Here is a 20,067-nt window from a genome sequence, read left to right as displayed (position 1 = left end):
GTCTCCTTTTAAAAAACCGCTTCCAGAGTCTGATGCCTGCTAGTTTCTGTGTGCTTTTTCCACATGCTGCTCCTTCCTGCCTCATTTCAGATCAGATGGTTTGCCTGAAAGCTTGTTTTTCTCCTCCTTTTTCTTTTTTTTTTTTTTGAGATGGAGTCTCGCTCCGTCACCCGGGCTGGAGTGCAGTGCCGCAATCTCGGCTTACAAGCTCCGCCTCCCGGGTTCACGCTATTCACCTGCTACAGCCTCCCGACTAGCTGGGACTACAGGCACCTGCCATGACACCCGGCTAATTTTTTTGTATTTTTAGTAGAGACGGGGTTTCACTGTGTTAGCCAGGATGATCTCGATCTCCTGACCTTGTGATCCACCCGCCTCGGCCTCCCAAAGTGCTGGGATTACAGGCGTGAGCCACCGCGCCCGGCCTTTTCTCCTCCTTTTTCTACACCGAGATCCAGAGAATTAAAAATCCATGTACATTTCTGAGACCTAGGATCACGTTCCCTGTCTACAGCACACCCATATTTTCCCAGGGGACTAGGGGAGAGAATGTGTCATTCCCGTGTAACCCAGGAAGCTAAGAGACACCTGTTCCTAAAATGACTTTGGAGGTTTCCTGCATAATCCTACACAGAGTTCAACCAGAGAGTCTGATCCCTTGTGACTTTTTATCTCAAATGGCATCTAAAATACAGGACTACGTAGGAGTAGCCTTTTGCAGGTCAAGATCAAGTTCCACTACCTGGACTCAAGTTTAACTCTTTACCTTCCTGAACTTCGCAGTCAGGTGGTGAGCCTCTTGATATAATGTTAAGGGAAAAAAAGCACCAATAGTCCCAGCTACTCAGGAGGCCGAGGTGGGAGGTTTGCTTGAGCCTAAGAATCGGAGGCTGCAGCAAGCTGTGGTCACACCACTGTAATCCAGCCTGGGTGACAGACGAGACTCATCTCTTGAAAAATGAAAAAAGAGGCCAGGCACGGTGGCTCACATATGTAATCCCAGCACTTCAGGAGGCTGAGGCAGGAGCACTGCTTGAGTCCAGGAGTTCGAAACCAGCTTGGCAACGTAGCAAGATCCCCATCTCTACATAAAATACAAAAATTAGCTGATGGTGGTGCATGCCTGTAGTCCCAGCTAGTCCGGAGGCTGAGATGGGAGGACCGCTTGAGCCCTGGAGGCCGAGGCTGCAGTGAGCCATGATCGCACCACTGCACCCGGCCTGGGTGACAGAGCAAGACCTTGTTTCAAAAAAAAAAAAAAAAATTTTTTTTTAATAAAAAATGAGCTTTATCCAGGGCTTCAAATTCTTTGGAAAAGTTTGACAAAGTATACCACGTAAATTCAGATTTACCTTAATGCTAAGAATTATGTTTAGGAAAAAGGAAGCTCATTTTGATCTCAGGTAGAAAAATAGATTGCTTTGAGTTTTATGTAGCTTTAGACTTTGAAAAGTTAGAATTTATTCTGTGTTACTAAAAATGACTTAGGAAAAAAAATTTTTAATGAGCTTTATCACAGCGGTGGAAGGACAAAAGACAATTCGAAACATTTAACCCAGTGCTTTTCTGATGTTGCAGGAGTGGATTAGAACAAGATGACATGAGAATTTTATACAAATACCTTACCACCTCCCTTTTTCCAAGGCACATCGAACCTGAGGTATGATGGGTACCATAGCTGTGCACACTTACCCACATCCAGGGGCACAGAGAGGGCGGGTGGAGTGAGATAGTGGTGCGTGGGGGCATTTCTGATCGTCACTGATGTATGTTTTGTCTTAGTGTGGTATTTATGTCGCTGTGTGTCAAGTAGCACAGAAAACCACATGCAGCTCTCCTCCAGTGTGTAACCTTCAGATGTGATACGGAAAGCATCGTTTTGTGTGTATGTGTGTTGGTTTTTTGTGTGTTTTGTTTTTGTTTGTTTTTTGAGATGGAGTCTCGAACTTTCACCCAGGATGGAGAGGTTCAAGTGATTCTCCTTGCCTCGGCCTCCCAAGTAGCTGGGATTACAGGCACCCGCCACCATGCCCAGCTAAGGTTTTTGTATTTTTAGTAGAGACAGGTGTCACGATGTTGGCCAGGCTGGTCTCGAACTCCTGACCTCGTGATCTGCCCACCTTGGCCTCCCGAAGTGCTGGGATTACAGGCGTGAGCCACGGCCCTCAGTCCAGAAAGCATGTTTTTAAGAGGGGTGAGTCATTGAGTAGAGAAAAATTGGATTTTATTTTACTTTTAGTTTATATATTTATCTTATTTATTTATTTATCTTATTTATTTATTGAGACAGAGTTTTGTTCTTTTCACCCAGGCTGGAGTGCAATGGTGCAATCTCAGCTCGCTGCAACTTCCGCCTCCTGGATTCAAACAATCCTCCTGCCTCAGGCTCCTGAGTAGCTGAGATGACAGGCGCCTGCCACCATGCCTGGCTAATTTTTGTATTTTTAGTAGAGACGGGGTTTCACCGTGTTGGCCAGGCTGGTCTTGAACTCCTGACCTCAGGTGATTGACCCACCTCAGCCTCCCAAAGTGCTGGGATTACAGGCATGAACCACCACTCCCGGCCAAAAAACTGGATTTTAGATCGGGTTCTAGGAACCTTTCAAATGCCAGTGATCTTTAAAACAATCAACCTGTGTAGTCTTTTCCTCTATCAACAGGAGACCTAATTTTCAGTAGATGTTTTAGTGGCTACCTGGCTTTCCACTCTAGTACTTAATTTCCCGGTTTCCTGCAGAGAACTTTCAAATGATATCATTGTGTTCTCTGCAAAGTATTTTCAGAGCTTAACACACAAAAATCATTTTGGCTCAGTTGAACTCACTCTCTTCGTTTGTTCGTTCCCTCCCTCTTGTCCTTCCTCTTCTCTCTCCAATTTTTTTGTTAGAGACGAGGTCTCACTGTGTTGACTCAGCTGGTCTGAAACTCCTGGGCTCAAGCGGTCCTGCCACCTCAGCCTCCCAAGTAGCTGAGACTACAGGTGTGTGCCACCACACCTGGCTAATTTTTTGTAGAGATGGGATCTTGCCATGTTGCCCAGGCTGGTCTCAAACTCCTGGGCTCAAGTAATCCGCCTGCCTCAGCCTTCCAAAGTGCTGGGATTATAGGCGTGAGCCACCTCACCTAGGCAAAAATTTAAAAACTAGCCGGGTGTGGTCACACATGCCTATATCAGGAGGCTGAGGTGGGAGGACTGCTTGAGCCTAGGAGTTCGAGGCTGTAGTGAGCCATGGTCATGCTGCACGCATTCCAGCCTGGGCAACAGAACAAGATCCTGTCTCTAAAAGAAAGACAAATGGCATGGAACCAGCTAGTAGATAATGAATGCTGTTTTTCAAAGCTTGGAAAATAAAAAGTCTGATAAGTCATTCTCGACATTAAATGTATTTGCAGTTAGCAGGAAGGGATTCTCCAATAAGAGCAGAAATGCCAGGAAATCTTCAACACTATGGAAGGTAGGACTTCTGTTCTTTGATTTATGATACTGTGTTTTGTTTTGTTTTGTTTGTTTGTTTTTTTGACTCAGAGTCTGGCTCTGTTACCCAGGCTGGAGTGCAGTGGTGCGATCTCGACTCACTGCAGCCTCTGCCTCCCAGGCTCAAGTGATTCTCATGCCTCAGCCTCCCGAGTAGCTGGAACTACAGGCACAAGCCACTATGCCTGGCTAATTCATTTTGTATTTTTAGTAGAGACATGGTTTCGTCATGTTGGCCAGGCTGATCTTGAACTCCTGACTTCAAGTGATCCACCTGCCTTGGCCTCCCAAAGTGCTGGGATTACAGGTGTGAGCCACCATGCCTGGCCTATTATCTTTTTGGTAAAGATAATATGGACATTGAAATATCTTTGTGCCATCTGATTGACAGTAATCAACAAAGGAAAGTTTATTGTTTCCAATGAGTTAAAACTGACTTTAGCATACCCCTTTTTTTTTTTTTTTTTTTTTTTTTGAGATGGAGTGTCTCTCTGTCACCCAGGCTGGAGTGTGGAGTACAGTGGCATGATCTTAGCTTACTGCAGCCTCCGCCTCCTGGGTTCAAGCAATTCCCCTGCCTCAGCCTCTTGAGTAGCTGGGATTGCAGATGCCCACCACCACGCCCAGCTGATTTTTGTATTTTTAGTAGAGACGAGGTTTTGCCATGTTGGGCAGGCTGCTCTTGAACTCCTGACTTCAGGTGATCCACCCACCTCGGCCTCCCAAAGTGCTGGGATTACAGGCGTGAGCCACCATGCCCGGTCAGCATATTTTGATATGGTGTTTTCCAAATAGCACCTGGCATCAAAAGCAACCGGTGTATATTATTAAGTAGGAATGTGTTCTGTTTCTAGATTCCTGATTCTAATTCACCTCGTTGAATCAAGTCATGTCTGTTCTTGCTTTTAAGATTTCTTACCGGACCCTTGAACCTTAATGATCCAGATGCAAAATGCAGATTCCCCCAAATTTTTGTAAATACAGATGACACTTATGAAGAGCTCCATTTAATTGTTTATAAGGTAACAACTTTTTTTCCCTCCAGCGTTACTAATACTGAAGTCGATCTTTCTTGCATGTGTACACGTGTGCGTTTGCAAACCTCTTAAATGTTTCTTAGAAAAGATGTTGGAAGTTCTGATTATGGTAAAACTCAAAATGGGTGTTCTTCCAGAGTAATAAGTTTATTTTCAGCTCCTTTTAAACAGTTTTATTAGTGAAGGAGGAACTGTTTAAGATTGTGATTCAGAAATGTGTGAAGTCCCGCGTGCTCTCAAGCCAAAGTCTGTCAGAGGTTGGTGCTGCCTGTTCTCGAAATGGCTCCGGATGGGGGCCGTGGCCATGTGTCTGTGCATATGCTGCTTTTTCTCTGATTTTAAAGCTGTGGGCTTGCTAATTCCATAAGGATCGTATTTTGTTGCTGTCAGGACGTCGTCTTGTAAAGATATGTACTCAGGTTGTGTTTCTAATTAAAGGCAGTTTTTGGTTCAAGAAGGAAGATGGAGCATGCACATGTGTTTCTCTTCTTTCCTGCCTTAGGCTGTGGAGAAGTTTTCATTTATAAAGGCTCAGAAATGATGCTGTGGGGGAACAGGAAGGAGCAGGATGTGTCAGGATGAGGGAGTCCTGTCCCTTTCTGGCAGGTAGACGGGACTTGTAAGCCATGCCTGATAGAGGGCAGTGCCGGAGCAGGCCTGGAATACGAATGGCAACCCTGCACTAAGGCAAGGACCCACAGCCCTGTGGAAGCCCAGAGAAGCTCCTGACTTGGAGGAGGTCACCTGAGGAGTCAGAGTGGGGACTGGGCCTAGAAAGGTGGGGAAGGGAAGTGAAGTGTGGCAGAGAGGCCAGTCAGCCTCCCCTTCCCCCATCCTTGCACAGACAGGCCCATGGCTGAGCATCCACCCCTGGGTGACAACTGAGGGTCTGTTCAGAGAAAGGAAACAGTCTGAAGAGACCCAGAGTGGCTAACGTGAATGTCTGCCCCTGAGAATGAGGCCCTGCTCATTCTTGAATTTCTGTGTCCTAGATGGAACTGAGACCTTCATCCTGCACTCAGAGTGAAGCCTCCATCTCTGGTCAGCCTTTGGTTCCCTCATTGTTTAAATACAGCTGCAAAACAAAACTAGAGGTCTCAAAAGAAAAATGATTCCAAGGACAGACAAGTACTTTAAAAAATTAGTATCCACTAATTAGAAGAGTTGTATCTATTAATATAAAATTGAAATGGGCCAGGTGCAGTCCCAGCACTTTGGGAGGCCAAGGTGGGAGGATCTCTTGAGGCCAGGAGTTGGAGGCCAGCCTAGGCAACACAGTAAGACCCTGTGTCGACAGAAAAATGTTTAAAAATTAGCCAGGCGTGGTAGTGCTCGTATGTAGTCCCAGCTACTCAGGAGGCTGAGGCAGGAGATCCACTTGAGCCCAAGAGCTGGAGGCTGCAGTGAGCTATGATCACACCACTGCATTCTAGCCTGGGTGACAGAGTGAAACCCTGTCTCAAAAATAATGAAACTGGCATCAACAGTTTCATATCCAGCACCAGACATTATGTGACAGTGGAAGAGAGACTTTCAAAGTTCTGAGAGAAAATGAATTTAAGCATAGAGTTCTTTGCCATGCCAAGCTGTCAACCACAGATAAGACAAAAGAAAGACATTAGCCGGGGCGCGGTGGCTCACGCCTATAATCCCAACACTGGGAGGCCGAGGTGGGCAGATCACCTGAGGTCTGGAGTTCGAGACCAGCCTGGCCAACATGGGGAAACCCTGTCTCTACTAAAAATACAAAAAAGCCAGGCGTGGTGGTGCACGCCTGTAATCCCAGCTACTCCGGAGGCTGAGGCAGGAGAATCACTTGTACCCAGGAGGCGGTGGTTGCAGCTTACGCCACTGTGCTCCAGTCTGGGCAACAGAGCAAGACTCTGTCTCAGAAAAAAACACATTAAACATGAAAAGCCTCAAAAAGTTTACCCTCATGCACCCTTCCTCAGGGTGTTACACAGGGTCATCCGTCAGCAGAATAAGTGAGCACACCAAGAAAGAACACTTGGGAATCCAGAACAGTAGTTCTCACTCATGAGATGGTACAAGGAAATCTTGGGGTGATCAGGCTCTTCACGTCTGCTGGCGACGCCCCACCTCCAGCACCTCCGTGACAGAGCAGGAGGTGGAAGGGCTCTAGGGTTCAAGCCGCCAAAATAAAAAGATTGTTTTGTTCATCACATGGTGTGCTTGAGAGAGTCAGTTAAAGTTGGGCTGTGATAGGCTGGCAGGGAAGGGGAGATTCCAGGAAGAGCATACAGAAAGATGTGGTCTGAAAAAGCAAACCAAAATGTTGGAGGTGTAATTTAGAGCAGGAATTGGAGTAGGAAGACTGTCCGTTTGTGTATCAGTCGAAAATTCAAGACCTCATCTCAAGAAAAAAATCATTCTCCTTTGACCCAGGTAATGACTGAACTCTCCATAACCCTGGTGTGTAATATGCTGTTGGCTGCATTTCTATTTTTAGAGTCAATCTACAGACATAATTTGGGGTGTGATATGGGATTGTGGCTATGTTAAAGGGTCCTTATCTCTTTCTTAATGACTTTGAGATACAATGCACGTACCATACAGCTCACCCTCGTACACTTAAAATGTACAGTTCAGGGATTTCTAGTTGCAAAGCTCATGAGTCTCCAAAACCATCCTCACTTCTGACACCCACTGCGAGTTTGGGAGTCACCATGACCACCTTTAGGGTAAGAGTTCGCTAGAAGTACTACAGGACTCAGAAAAGGCTTTCTACAGCAGTACCCCTGAGCCAAAGGCCATGTGTCCCAAAAGCCCCGGGAGGTGCCTGAAACCGGGGACAGTACCAAACCCTTCACATACTGTGTTTTTTCCTGTACATACATGCCTGTGATAATGTTTAATTTATAAATTCAGTACAGTAAGAGATTAATAGCAATAATAAGACTGGGCACAGTGGCTCACACCTGTCATCCCAGCACTTTGGGAGGCCGAGGCAGGCAGATCACTTGAGGCCAGGAACTTGAGACCAGCCTGGCCAGAGTGATGAAACCCTGCCTCTACTACAAATACAAAAATTAGCCAGGCATGATGGCATGTACGTGTAATCCCAGTTACTCAGGAGGCTGAGTCAGGAGAATCTCTTGAACCTGGGAGGCAGAGGTTGCAGTGAGCCAAGATTATGCCACTGCACTCCAGCCTGGACAACAGAGTGAGACCCCATCTCAAAAAAGGTAGTAGTCATCATAATTGGACAATAACAATATGCTGCAATAAAAGTAATGTAAATGTGGCTTGCTTCCCCCTTACCTCAATATTGTATTATGCTGTCCCTCACATAACAGAAACCATGGGAAGCAAAAGCAGGGATAAGGAAGAATGACTGCACTCCCAGCTGCGTTTTATTACAGTGGAAGAATACAGGTTAAAATCAGCCCGGGGAAGAGGTGTGTGGGGCAGGGCCCAGGAGCCACCAATGGAAGGACCAGGAGTCCTTCCATTTGCTTTAGGTTGGTTTGATTTTTTGGGTTTTTGTTTTTGGTTTTTTGGTTTTTGTTTGGTTTTTTGACATGGAGTCCCGCTCTGGTGTGAACTTCCGGCTGTCCTCTCCCGTTGGGGTCATGCAGACAGCACAGTGCGTGTTTCCCCATCAAGGATGTATGGCCGTCTCTATGGAGTGTTGCCGTCCAGGGAAGCTCACCTGAGCCTCAAGATCCAGAGTTTTTATTGGGGATTGGCCACAGAGACACAGCTGGCCCCACGTGGCCGGCCTTAGTCTCCAGCCCTCTAGAGGTAGAGTGGGTGCTGTACGGGCCTGGGCTGTAAGGGATATTGGCCTGTAGTTTTGTTTTCTTGTGATATCTTTGGGTAATGCTGGCCTGATAGAATGTGTTGGGAAGTGTTCCCTCCTATTTTTTTGGAAGACAGTGAAGAATCAGTGTTAATTCCTCTTAACATGTTTCATAGAATTCACAGTCAAGCTCTCTGCACCTGGGCTTTTCTTTGTGGGAAGTTTTAAAAACCATTTATGCCTAGTGTTCCATTATTGGAACGCTAAGTTTGTGGGAGTTATATCCTGCTGAAGGTCATCGCCAAGGTCTCATTTTTCACAAAAAAGATGTACAACCTCCAGCATAAATGGGTTAATCTCTTTACTTGTTACGGGTTTATTTCGATTTTGTTTCTTTTTCTTTTTTCTTTTTTTTTTTTTTTTTTTTGAGATCTCGCTCTGTTCAGGCTGGAGTGCAGTGGCACAATCTTGGCTCACTGCAGCCTCCACCTCCTGAGTTCAAGTGATTCTCCTGCCTCAGCCTTCTGAGTAGCTGGGATTACAGGCATGTGCCACCACGCCCAGCTAATTTTTTGTATTTTTAGTAGAGACGGGGTTTCACCATGTTGGTCAGCCTGGTCTCAAAATCCTGACCTCATGATCCACCTGCCTCGGCCTCCCAAAGTGCTGGAATTGCGTGAGCCACCACACCCAGCCTGATTTTGTTTCTTCTTGAGTCAGCTTTGGTAGTTTGTGTCTTTCTGGGAATTTGTCAGCTTCAATTTTATTTGATTTGTGGGCACGCGGTTTTTCATGGTGTTGTAGGTGAAGCCGATGCTCCGTTTTTCCTGTAAAGTCAGTAGTGATGTCTCATCTTTCATTCCCGATGTGAGTCTTCTCTCTTCGTTTCTTGCTCTACAGCCTATGTAAAGGTTTTTCATACTTCTGGAATCTTCACAAGAAAAAAGGAAAAGTTTTTCAATGTTGATCTTTTCACAGAACCTACTTCTGGCTTCATTTATTTTCTGTATGATTTTTCTCTGTTGAGTTTGTTTCTGCTCTCATCTTTTATTATTTCCTTCCATTTGTGTTAGGGGTTTGTTTGGCTTTTTTTTTTGGAGACGGAGTCCCTCTCTGTCTGTCTGCACTCAGTCGCCCAGGCTGGAGTGCAGTGGCACAGTCTCGGCTCACTGCAACCTCTGCCTCCCAGGTTCACACGATTCTCTTGCCTCAGCCTCCTGAGTAGCTGGGATTATAGACGCACACCACCACGCCCAGCTAATTTTTTTGTACTTCTAATAGAGACGAGGTTTTGCCATGTTAGCCAGGCTGGTCTCAAACTCCTGACCTCAGGTGATCTGCCCACCACGGCCTCCCAAAGTGCTGGGATTACAGGTGTGAGCCACCACCCCCGGCCCCACCTGCTTTAGGTTTAGTTGACTCCTGTTGTCCAGGATCTTAAGATGAAAGGTCAGGTCACTGATTTGAGATCTTTCTTCTCTTGAGACAGGACCTTGCTCTCGGAAGTGGGAAGAGGTACTGGGGCAGGTGGGAATGTGAATTCAGGAGCGGAGGCCTGTGGCTGGTGGAAGGCGGCCAGTGGAGGAAATAGAATGGCTATAAACCATAGAGGAGGAGGGGGGAAGGCAGATGAGGGGTCACACCCATCATGACATGAGCAGGAAGTCAGTACAATGTCCAAAGGAGGATATGTTAAAGAGTCAGGAGAACACTGTTGTCTAATAACAGTGTAAAGTGGTTGCCGGGGAGGAGGCTCAGGGAAGGAAGTCTGTGGCTTTCATCATCAGGCTGATGTTCCACTCAGCCTTTTTTAACCATACGTTGCTTTAATAAATTTTAAACACTTTCGGTTATCTGTGGTCCTGGTGGTTGTAGGTTGCTATGTCTAATGTCATAACTGCAATTATTTGCTATAATAAAGTGAGACAGGATGATATCCATTTGCTGTCTTTGTAAACTTGTGTCAATGGAAATCATCCCAGAGTAATGGACAGTTTCTGCCAATTCTCTATTCTCTCTGGACTATACACAGAGAGACTAGAACAGTAAACCCTTAAGTCCCCATCACACAAGTGAATAAGATTCTGGTCTTTGTTGCTTCTCCATGTCGTGTTGTTCGGTTTGCAAGAGCATTTTAAGTCATCACGTCAGTCACGAACACTTCCCTGTGCCTCTCTGATGAGGACGTCCGTGGTAACCTCCCCGCTGGCACTGTGTCGCACCTGACAAGGTGAACAGCACTCCCCTCGCGTCATGGAATGGGCAGTCTGTGTCCAGATGGCTCTAGCTGACCAAAAAGCCTCTTTTTACAGTTGATTTGTCTCCATTGATTTGAGGAGTCATTAACAGATAATTATTAGTCATTAATAACAGATGGTTATTATATGAAAGTCTCCTTTTTTCCACCATTTCATAACCTCTGGTTTGTTCTGTCTTCCCAGGCCATGAGTGCGGCTGTGTGCTTTATGATCGACGGTGGGTACGCGCCTTTGATTTCAGCCTGACTAAGCTTTTTGTACTTTGCTGCGTCCTATTCTTAAATGATAAATATGTTTTGGGGGTTTCAGTTGTTTGGGGTTTTTTTTTTTTTTTTTTTTTGAGACGGAGTCTCGCTCTGTCACCCAGGCTGGAGTGCAGTGGCGCAATCTCGGCTCACTGCAAGCTCCGCCTCCCGGGTTCACACCATTCTCCTGCCTCAGCCTCTCCGAGTAGCTGGGACTACAGGCGCCCCCACCACGCCCGGCTAATTTTTTGTATTTTTTTTTTTTTTTTTTTTTTTTTAGTAGAGACGGGGTTTCACCATGGTCTCGATCTCCTGACCTCGTGATCCGCCCACCTCGGCCTCCCAAAGTGCTGGGATTACAAGCATGAGCCACCACGCCCGGCCTGTTTGGGGTTTTTTGTTGGAGACAGGGTTTCACTCTTGGAGTGCAGTGGCACGATCATAGCTCACTGTAGCCTCGACCTCCTGGGTTCAAGTGATCTTCCCACCTTGGCCTCCTAAGTCGCTGGGACTGCCAGCACACACCGCCGTACCCAGCTAATGTTTTTGTTGTTGTTTGTTTAGACAGGGTCTCACTATGTTGCCCTGGCTGGTGTCAAACTCCTGGGCTCAAGCGATCCCCCCACCTTAGCCTCCCAAAGTGCTGGGATTTCGGGCGTGAGCCCCCACACCCAGCCCGTTAAATGATAAATGTGTTGTCATAAGCAATGTGGAGGCACAGAGAGGAGCCCTGTTCCCCATCTGGGACCGCCCCCCCCCCCCCCCCCCCCCGTCTCCTTAACTAGCCATTGCTCATATTTTTTAAGTCATAGTTTTCCCGCCTGTCAGCAGTAGAATGTGGGCATCTTTCTGTGCCCTGCCGACTGCGAGCTGCAGACAGCAGTGGTACCTCTCTCGGGGGCGGGGAGCTTTCTATCTTCTGTTTCTCTTCTATTTGAGGAGCAGAAGGGGGCCTGAGCATTCATCGTTTGCTTTCCCAGATCAGTGAAGTTTTCGTTTGAATACTGTTGTTCAGCATCGGACAGTAAAATGAATCTTACTGGTATTTTTTGTCATGACTTGCCAGCCTCTATCCAGCCAACGTTGGATTTTTGCCGAAGACTGGATGGCATCGTTGGGCCCCAGCTCACAGTGCTGGCCTCTGACATCTGTGAGCAGTTTAACATCAACAAGAGGATGTCTGGGTCTGTACTTTGCTTTCTGTTCACTTTCAGGCATTGAACGGCTTTTGAAATACACGTAGTTTTTACTTAACAAATGTGGGTGGTATTAACAGTCCTGTGTTCTCGTGGACTGTAGAGGACGGTGCTACGTGCCATTCGGGCCTCTGTCTGAAAGGGTCCTGGGGAAGTCGACCTGAGTGTTTCTGCCCCACGATGGCTGCTGGGGCTGGGTCTTCTGTTAAATACCTTCCCTCAGCTCCCCCCTGAATGGAACGTCCCATTTCACTAGCCCAGATTGTTAGATTCACGTGGACAGTAGTCATCGGTGTGGTCTTGGTGTGCACAGACTGAAAGCGTTTTGCCTCTTCTTGTGTGAAAATGTGTAGGGGAAACTGGCTGGGATGTGGGGCACTGGGCCTGGGTACTCAGTCTGGCGGCCTGAAGCGTCTACACTGAGGGGGAGAGGCGGGATTCACTCCTCCAACTCTAGACACTGAAACGTCCTTGAATTCTTTCTCCCTGGCTTTTTTTTTTTTTTTTTTTTTTTTGAGACAAAGTCTCACTCTGTCGCCCAGGCTGGAGTGTGCAGTGGCCTGGTCTTGGCTCACTGCAGCCTCCGCCTCCCAGGCTCAAGCAATTCTCATGCCTCATCCTCTTGAGTAGCTGAGATTACAGGCGTGCACCACCATGCCCGGCAACTTTTTGTATTTTTAGTAGAGACGGGGTTTCACTATGTTGGCCTTGAACTCCTGACCTCAAGTGATCCACCTGCCTCAGCCTCCCAAAGTGCTGAGATTACACGTGTGAGCCGCTGCGCCCGGCCATCCCTATCTTTGCTCAATATGAAATAGTTATTATAAAGTGAAAGTGAGGAGCTGGAAAGCACTTTGTGAATTGAAGTCCTGCTTTTAAATGGGCTCTCTACACTTTGAGAAGTTACTAAAATGCTGGGAATTCCTGCCGATGCTCATGCTCTTAATGTTCATAGGTTATTTTTTGGGTTTTTTTTTTCCTTTTGAGACAGAGTCTTGCTCAGTCGCCCAGGCTGGAGTGTGCAATGGCCTGATCTCAGCTCACTGCAACCTCCGCCTCCTAGGTTCAAGCGATTCTCCTGCCTCAGCCTCCTGAGTAGCTGGGTGCCATCATGCCTGGTTAATTTTTGTAGAGATGGGGTTTTACCATGTTGGTCAGGCTGGTGTCGAACTCCTGACCTCGTGATCTGCCCACCTCGGCCTCCCAAAGTGCTGGGATTACAGGCATGAGCCACGGTGCCTGGCCCATGTTATTTCTGTATGGTCTTGTATAAGCATAGGCCTCTAAGAGTGCAGAAGCGAGCAAAGGTGAAAGCACCTCTAGATTTTGTACAACAGTGTGTGGATTACTGCTCTGAACAGCTTACATCTTTGTTGGGTTTTTATTTTTTGAGACAGAGTTTCGCTCTTTCACCCAGGCTGGAGTGCAGTGGCATAATCTCAGCTCACTGCAACCTCCAGCCCCTGAGTTCAAGCAATTTTCCTGCCTCAGCCTCCCAAGTAGCTAGGACTATAGGCGCCCGCCACCACAGCCAGCTAATTTTTGTATTTTTAGTAGAGACGGGGTTTTGCCATGTTGGCCAGGCTGGTCTTGAACTCCTGACCTCAGGTGATCCACCCACCTCGGCCTCCCAAAGTGCTGGGATTACAGGCATGAGCCACCATGCCCAGTCAACAGCTTATATCTTGACAGTGCTGCTGAATCATTGAATCCTTTGGCCATGAAAATGCCAGGTTTTCCTTTGTGAAGGAGGCAAAAGTGAGTTAAATCGGTTTGGATCACACAGGTTATCAACTAACAGATGGAAAGTGACAAAGTGTAGTGACCATAGAGAACGTGTCACCTGTTTTTTTTTTGTGGGTTTGTTTTTGGAGACAGGGTCTCCTGCTGTCGCCCAGGCTGGAGTACAGTGGCACAATCATGGCTCACTGCAGCCTTGACCTCCCAGGCTCTAAGTGATCCTCCCACCTCAGCCTCCCCGGGAGCTAGGACTACAGGTGTGCGCCACCACGCCTGGCTCATTTTTGTATTTTTGGTAGAGACGAGGTTTCGCCATGTTGCCCAGGCTGGTCTTGAACTACTGGGCTCAGGCAGTCCTCCCTCCTTGGCCTCCCCAAGTGCTGGGATTACAGGCATGAGCCACTGCTCCTGGCCCCACACAGTGTTTTGAGGATAGAAGCTTACACCCGATTTAAGTTTGTTGTCTACCCAGACAACTACATTTGCAACTTTTTCCAACAGTTTTTCTTGTTATACTTTCCTTAGCCTTAGGGACCTACTGAAAACAAGCTCTGGTTTTATAAGAAGTTTCTTTACATGTTCCTGGAAACTAAATCCTCCACGTTCTTTCTTTGCCTGGATGTAGAGTATTTCAGTAGCACCCCACTTGTCCAGAGGTCGGATTTCCGGCCCCCCAGCCCTCCAGAACATGGCTGCTAACCCCGAAGTAAGCAGAGGAGGCTTCTGAGCCCAGGGGCGGGGCTGTGCTCAGGCTCCATCCCAGGCCCCAGGGTGGACACTGAGGGTGCAGTGAGGGGAGGGGAGGGGCCCCGGGAGGGGTGAGGCCCAGCTTTTCCCACTAGGTACCCGAGGAGGTCACAGACTCTGACCTGGGAGGCAGCGTCATAGCACTGCCTAGTCAGGTTAAGAAATAAAAAGGTATATCCCATTTAAACTGTTCATTAGACTGCAGTGGAAAAGGCGACTACATTTTACAGTGATTTCCACTGGGGATGATATGAGGAAAAGCTTTGTTACATACATACTGTCGTAGGCTTCGGTCATGAGGCAGGTTAATTTCCACGGGACACTCATTCCCCGCACTGGGGGAGGAACGAGATGTTACTGTCCTCAAGCAGGGGTCGGCAGACTTTTACGGTAAAGGACCAAATAAGAAGTATTTCAGGTGTCACGGGCTGTATGTAGTTATATGTGTTACAACTACTCAACTATCATTTTGGCGGGAAAGCAGACAGACAACACATGAACGTGTGGCAATGGCGATGTTCCCGTGAAACTTGTTTAGAAAAAAGAGGGCCAGGGCCGGGCGCAGGGGCTCACACCTGTAATCCCGGCACTTTGGGAGGCCGAGGCGGGCAGATCACAAGGTCAGGAGATCGAGACCATCCCAGCCAACATGGTGAAACCCCGTCTCTACTAAAAATACAAAAATTAGCTGGGCATGGTGGCAGGCACCTGTACTCCCAGCTGCTCGGGAGGCTGAGGCAGGAGAATCGCTTGAACCAGGGAGGCGGAGGTTGCAGTGAGCCGAGATCATGTCACTGCACTCCAGCCTGGGTGACAGTGAGACTCCATCTCAAAAAAATTTTTAAAAATCTAGTTTATCTGGCCGGAGTGTTAGTGTCTTCGTGACATGTTTTCACAGGTCTGAGAAAGAACCCCAGTTTAAGTTTATCTACTTCAACCACATGAATCTCGCCGAGAAGAGCACAGTTCACATGAGAAAAACGCCCAGTGTGTCGCTCACTTCCGTGCACCCGGATTTAATGAAGATTCTCGGTGACATCAACAGTGACTTTACCAGGTGATTCCAGCCACTTCTCCAATCAGGCGTCCCCCTTCTAAGAAGAGAAAAGACACAGAAAGTCCCTTCAAAGCCAAATGACCCAGAGCCCTGTCCACGGGGTTCAAGTGTCAACCACCTTCATGGGCGGCACTTCCAAACAGACCCGGGAGCCCTGCAGTCACCGGTTCCCTCGCGCAGGACTCCCTGAGCCTTTTAAATGCCACGTGCACCTGTTCCATTTCCTGTTCTTGTTTTGGAATGCTGATTTTCACGGTCTGGCTGTATGAATAACGAACTATTGCATTTTGAAACTCGTCTTGCAGAGTGGATGAAGACGAGGAGATCATCGTGAAGGCCATGAGTGATTACTGGGTTGTTGGAAAGAAGTCTGATCGGCGGGAGCTCTATGTCATTTTGAATCAAAAAAATGCAAACCTGATTGAAGTAAATGGTGAGTAGGATTTGGTATTTCAGGAGAATTTTAATGCTGCTGATACTGAAAAGTTTGTTTTCACTGCATTAAGAAACATGGTTAAAAAATAGAAAGATAAATAGAACAAATCATGACTCTTGAGATTCTAAGCAGGTGCCTCTGCTCAACATTTGCTCTGTTTTCTGTACCTTGGAAAACTGTGACAAGACTTTCCTATAGCACAGGAAACTTGGCAATGACGAAAAGAAAATTATTTTCTACCACGCTAAAAAAAAAAAAGGGTGACTTTACTGTGTATTAAGAAATGTCCCCCTTTTTTTGCAGACAGGATCTCACTTTGTCACACAGGCTGGAGTGCAGTGGTGCAATCATAGCTCACCACAGCCCCCAACTCCTAGGCTCAAGCAGTCCTCCCACCTCAGCCTCTCGAGTAGCTGAGACCACAGGCATGTATCACCAAGGCATGTGGCACCGCACCCAGCTAATTTCTTTTTTTTTTTTTTTTTTTTTTTGAGATGGAGTCTTGCTCTGTTGCCCAGGCTGGGCTCAAACTCCAGGCTTCAAGCGATCCTCTGGCCTCCCAAAGAGCTGGGATTATAGGCGTGAGTCACCTTGCCCAGGCCAAAATGTCCTTTAATATCCTATGATAAAAACATACCTTTTGTAGGGAGAAGCTGCCAGGTTCACACAGACATTTACAACTATCCCTCTGTACACTGGCAGAATAAGGCAGACATTTTCTCCTGCCAAAGCGGCCAACCTTGCCCACTGCACGGGGTGACCCAGCAGCTGCTCTGACAGTTCCGTTGCCCTGGAGAGAGGGGACCTCACGTCGGCAGAGCCACCCCCTCGGGAGATGCCCCACATGTACACTGTGGAAATTCAATGTAAGCGTTTTTTTCCCCTTGTGTCTATCTTCTCGGGCATACTATATTTTTCTCTTTATTATTAATAATTGTATTAGTAATTGTGTGCATTAGAAACATCAGTTAATACAAGCCTGATCTAAACTGTGAATTTGGTAAGATCAAAATCCTGACACCTCTGCAGAGCCCTTGGTCTGCAGCTCAAGATTGCTGTCCGTTTCTTTGTTCCCTCAGTTCTCCCAGTATGCCAGCATCGCCAGCCTTGTGCTTCTAACCCCCTCCCCTGGGTGTCCCGGGCACTTTGCAGTTTCTCAGGCCCCGGGCAGCAGTGTTGATATGCTCAAAACTCAAAACTACTGAGGCCTGGTAGCTTTCCTAGGTGGTGTTTTTTTCCCCTCTTAACATTTCTTGGCTGAGCACAGTGGTTCATGCCTGTAATCCCAGCACTTTGGGAGGCCAAGGTGGGCAGATCACTGAGGTTAGGAGTTCCGAGATCAGCCTGGCCAACATGGCGAAACAAAAATTAACCGGGCGTGCTGGTGTGCACCTGTAGTCCCAGCTACTCGGGAGGCGGAGGCTGCAGTGAGCCAAGATCACATCACTACACTCCAGCCTGGGTGACAGAGCAAGACTCTGTCTTAAAAAAATAAATAAATAAATAAATTCTTGCCTAGTCTTCTGGGACTTAAGGTCAAAATCAATGCAAATATCTCTTCCTAATTTTACCCACAAAGAATTTAAGTAAATATCATGTAACCTTTTAAGTGAGTGCTTCTTCCTTCCTCACTGTTGTCTGTCCTTTTTGCAGAAGAGGTCAAGAAACTTTGTGCAACACAGTTCAACAACATCTTCTTCTTGGATTGACTGATGATGGCTCACCGAAAGCGCATTTAAAAAACACTCGGCAAACATTTGGTCATATGCAAGTTAGTGCTCATGTGACGGACTGCATTCAGGACAAGGGTAAAGCAATACTTGCTTTAAGCAATACTTGCTTTGAAGAATCACATTTCTACTCGGTCTGCTGATCTCCCGAGGTTTTTAGATTTTAAATATTTATGTGGAATTAATTAAAGGTAGTTGGCTATATCGCTATCATTCCATTCTTTTGACATCATGTGAATATTTTACTGGAAAATAAGACTAATTAATAAATTGTTAAAGTTTTTAAAATTCTGGTTTTGTGTTGAGTCTCTCTCCTGCTGCCTCTTTGTAGATTACACTGGCCACCAGGTCCGTGACCCAGGCTGGAATGCTATGTCTCACTGCAGCCTCAACCTCCTGGGCTCAAGCAATCCTCCCACCTCAGCCTCCCAAGAAGCTAGAACCACAGGTACACACCACCATGGTCAGCTGATGTTTTAATTTTGCAGAGACGGGGTCTCACTATGTTGCCCAGGCTGGTCTCGAACTCCCATAATCCAGCCACGTAGGAAACCTGAGATGCAGTGGGCCAGGCACTATTTTAAAACACTGAGACGAGTACAGTGCTAAGAATTGTAATGCTCAGGAAATCTTACAGCACGTGCCGTCCTAAGCCTGTGTGTGTGTCCTTGTGGCTCGCTTTTTCTTCTTGCTGGTGATGGCCTTGCTGGACGGGGACACGGTCACATCCTCCTTAGGAGGGTCCAGTATGAGGTGAGAGGATGACACGTCTGCCGGCTCCTTGATCCCCGTGATATCCCCCTCATAGTCATGTCTCTTGGCTTCTTCCTCTCTCAAAATGAAGATATTCAGCCTAAAAGCAAACATGAGAAGGTGGTAGCTTTTTTTTTTTTTAATCCCCCTCAAAACTGCAAAACCAGTTTTACGCTATTTATAGTATACAGCCCTTCATACTTGCATTTCAACAGCATGTGTAAACAAAACTGTAAGTTGCTACACTTTGCCTGAAATAACTGATGCCATGTCGACACAGTCCAAAATAAACTTTTCATCTATCCATGAAAAGAAAATTTTTTCTCGAGATGGAGTTTCGCTCTTGTTGCCCAGGCTGGGGTGCAATGGTGCAATCTCGGCTCACTGTAATCTTCGCCTTCTGAGTTCAAGCGATTCTCCTGCCTCAGCCTCCTGAGTAGCTGGGATTATAGGCTTCCGCCACCACACCTGGCTAATATTTTGTATTTTTAGTAGAGATGGGTTTCACCAGGTTGGCAAGGCTGGTCTCAAACTCCTGACCTCAGGTGATCCACCCACCTCGGCCTCCCAAAGTTAAGTGTGTGTGTGTATATATATATATATATATATATATATATATATGTGTGTGTGTGTGTGTGTGTATATTTTTTTTTTTTTGAGATAGGGTCTTGCTGTGTTGCCCAGGCTGGAGTGCAGTGCAGTGGCACACACATCACTGCAGCCTCAACTTCCCAGGCTCAAGCAATCCTCCTGCTTCAGTCTCCAAAGTAGCTGGGACTACAGGCGCCTGCCACCACATCTGGCTAATTTTTGTATTTTTTGTAGAGATGAGGTCTTGCTGTATTACCTAGGCTGGTCTCAAACTCAAGTGATTCTCCTGCCTTGGCCCCCCAAAGTGCTGGGGTTACAGGCATGCGCCATGATGCCCAGCCCGTTTGGGGATTTTACGGAGGGTCCAATCTGTAGGCCTGATTAAGTCACTGGCTATTAGTTACTGAACTCAATCTCCAGCCCCTCCCCCTTCCCTGGGAGGTTGGGCTGGAGCTGAAAGTCCCAACCCTCTAATCTCGTGGTTGGTTCCCTGGCAACCAGCTCCAGCAAGAAGCTGTCGAGGTCCCCTCCCCTGGCCACCAGTCATCTCGTCATACAGAAAGTCATTACCCCAGAGTCCACAGGTTTGGAACTCTTGGGTCAAGAACTAGAAAATGGCTGCATGCAGTGACTCACCCCTGTGATCCCAGCACTTTGGGAGGCCGAGGCTGGCGGATCACTTGAGGTCAGGAGTTCGAGACCAGCCTGAACAACTTGGTGAAACCCCATCTCTACTAAAAAATACAAAAATCAGCCAGGCGTGGTGGTGCATGCTTGTAATCCCAGCTACTCGGGAGGCTGAGGCAAGAGAATCGCTTGAACCCGGGAGGCGGAGGTTGCAGTGAGATGAGATCACACTACTCCACTCCAGCCTGGGCGACAGTGAGACCCTGTCTTAAAAAAGAAACAAACTAGAAACTAGGACCAAATATTAGAACAAAAGATACTCCCATTATCCCATTACTCAGGAAGTTACAAAGGCTTCATCAGGTGCTCTGCCAGGAACAGAGACCAAATATTCATTCCTTTTTATGTCAAA

At 47.1% G+C, this 20,067-nt stretch overlaps 2 protein-coding genes and 1 long non-coding RNA gene across 5 annotated transcripts in view; 1 reads left to right on the top strand and 2 right to left on the bottom strand.

Moving 5' to 3' along the window:
* Positions 1-17,972, top strand: part of LOC100596384 (vacuolar fusion protein CCZ1 homolog B) — a 28,791-nt gene extending 10,819 nt beyond the window's left edge. For 2 of the 3 annotated variants that reach the window (XM_030796469.1, XM_030796467.1), the window contains 8 exons: positions 1,579-1,660; positions 3,394-3,455; positions 4,386-4,497; positions 10,717-10,754; positions 11,759-11,962; positions 15,360-15,518; positions 15,824-15,951; positions 17,608-17,972. In XM_030796469.1, the coding sequence (XP_030652329.1) occupies positions 1,579-1,660; positions 3,394-3,455; positions 4,386-4,497; positions 10,717-10,754; positions 11,759-11,962; positions 15,360-15,518; positions 15,824-15,951; positions 17,608-17,663 (841 nt within the window). In that variant the 3' untranslated portion in view covers positions 17,664-17,972. The remainder of the gene's footprint in view (positions 1-1,578; positions 1,661-3,393; positions 3,456-4,385; positions 4,498-10,716; positions 10,755-11,758; positions 11,963-15,359; positions 15,519-15,823; positions 15,952-17,607) is intronic. The other variant, XM_030796468.1, reaches the window with a different exon arrangement.
* On the bottom strand, positions 15,449-17,619 carry LOC115830905. The gene is made up of 2 exons (XR_004026448.1): positions 17,557-17,619; positions 15,449-15,555 (listed from the first exon to the last, which is right to left on the bottom strand). It is a non-coding gene; the product is annotated as an uncharacterized LOC115830905 (long non-coding RNA).
* A 171-nt stretch (positions 17,973-18,143) lies between the features above and the next one.
* The window catches only part of LOC115830801 (radial spoke head 10 homolog B2-like), a 39,589-nt gene continuing 37,665 nt past the window's right edge, over positions 18,144-20,067 (bottom strand). The window contains exon 18 of the mRNA XM_030795581.1: positions 18,144-18,537. Within this exon, the coding sequence (XP_030651441.1) occupies positions 18,333-18,537 (205 nt within the window). The 3' untranslated portion in view covers positions 18,144-18,332. The remainder of the gene's footprint in view (positions 18,538-20,067) is intronic.

This window comes from Nomascus leucogenys, chromosome 17, assembly GCF_006542625.1.
Source record: "Nomascus leucogenys isolate Asia chromosome 17, Asia_NLE_v1, whole genome shotgun sequence".
In the NCBI taxonomy this organism is placed as follows: Eukaryota; Metazoa; Chordata; class Mammalia; order Primates; family Hylobatidae; genus Nomascus; species Nomascus leucogenys.
Note: the sequence above shows the minus strand (reverse complement) of the source record. Positions and strands in the feature narration are given on the sequence as shown.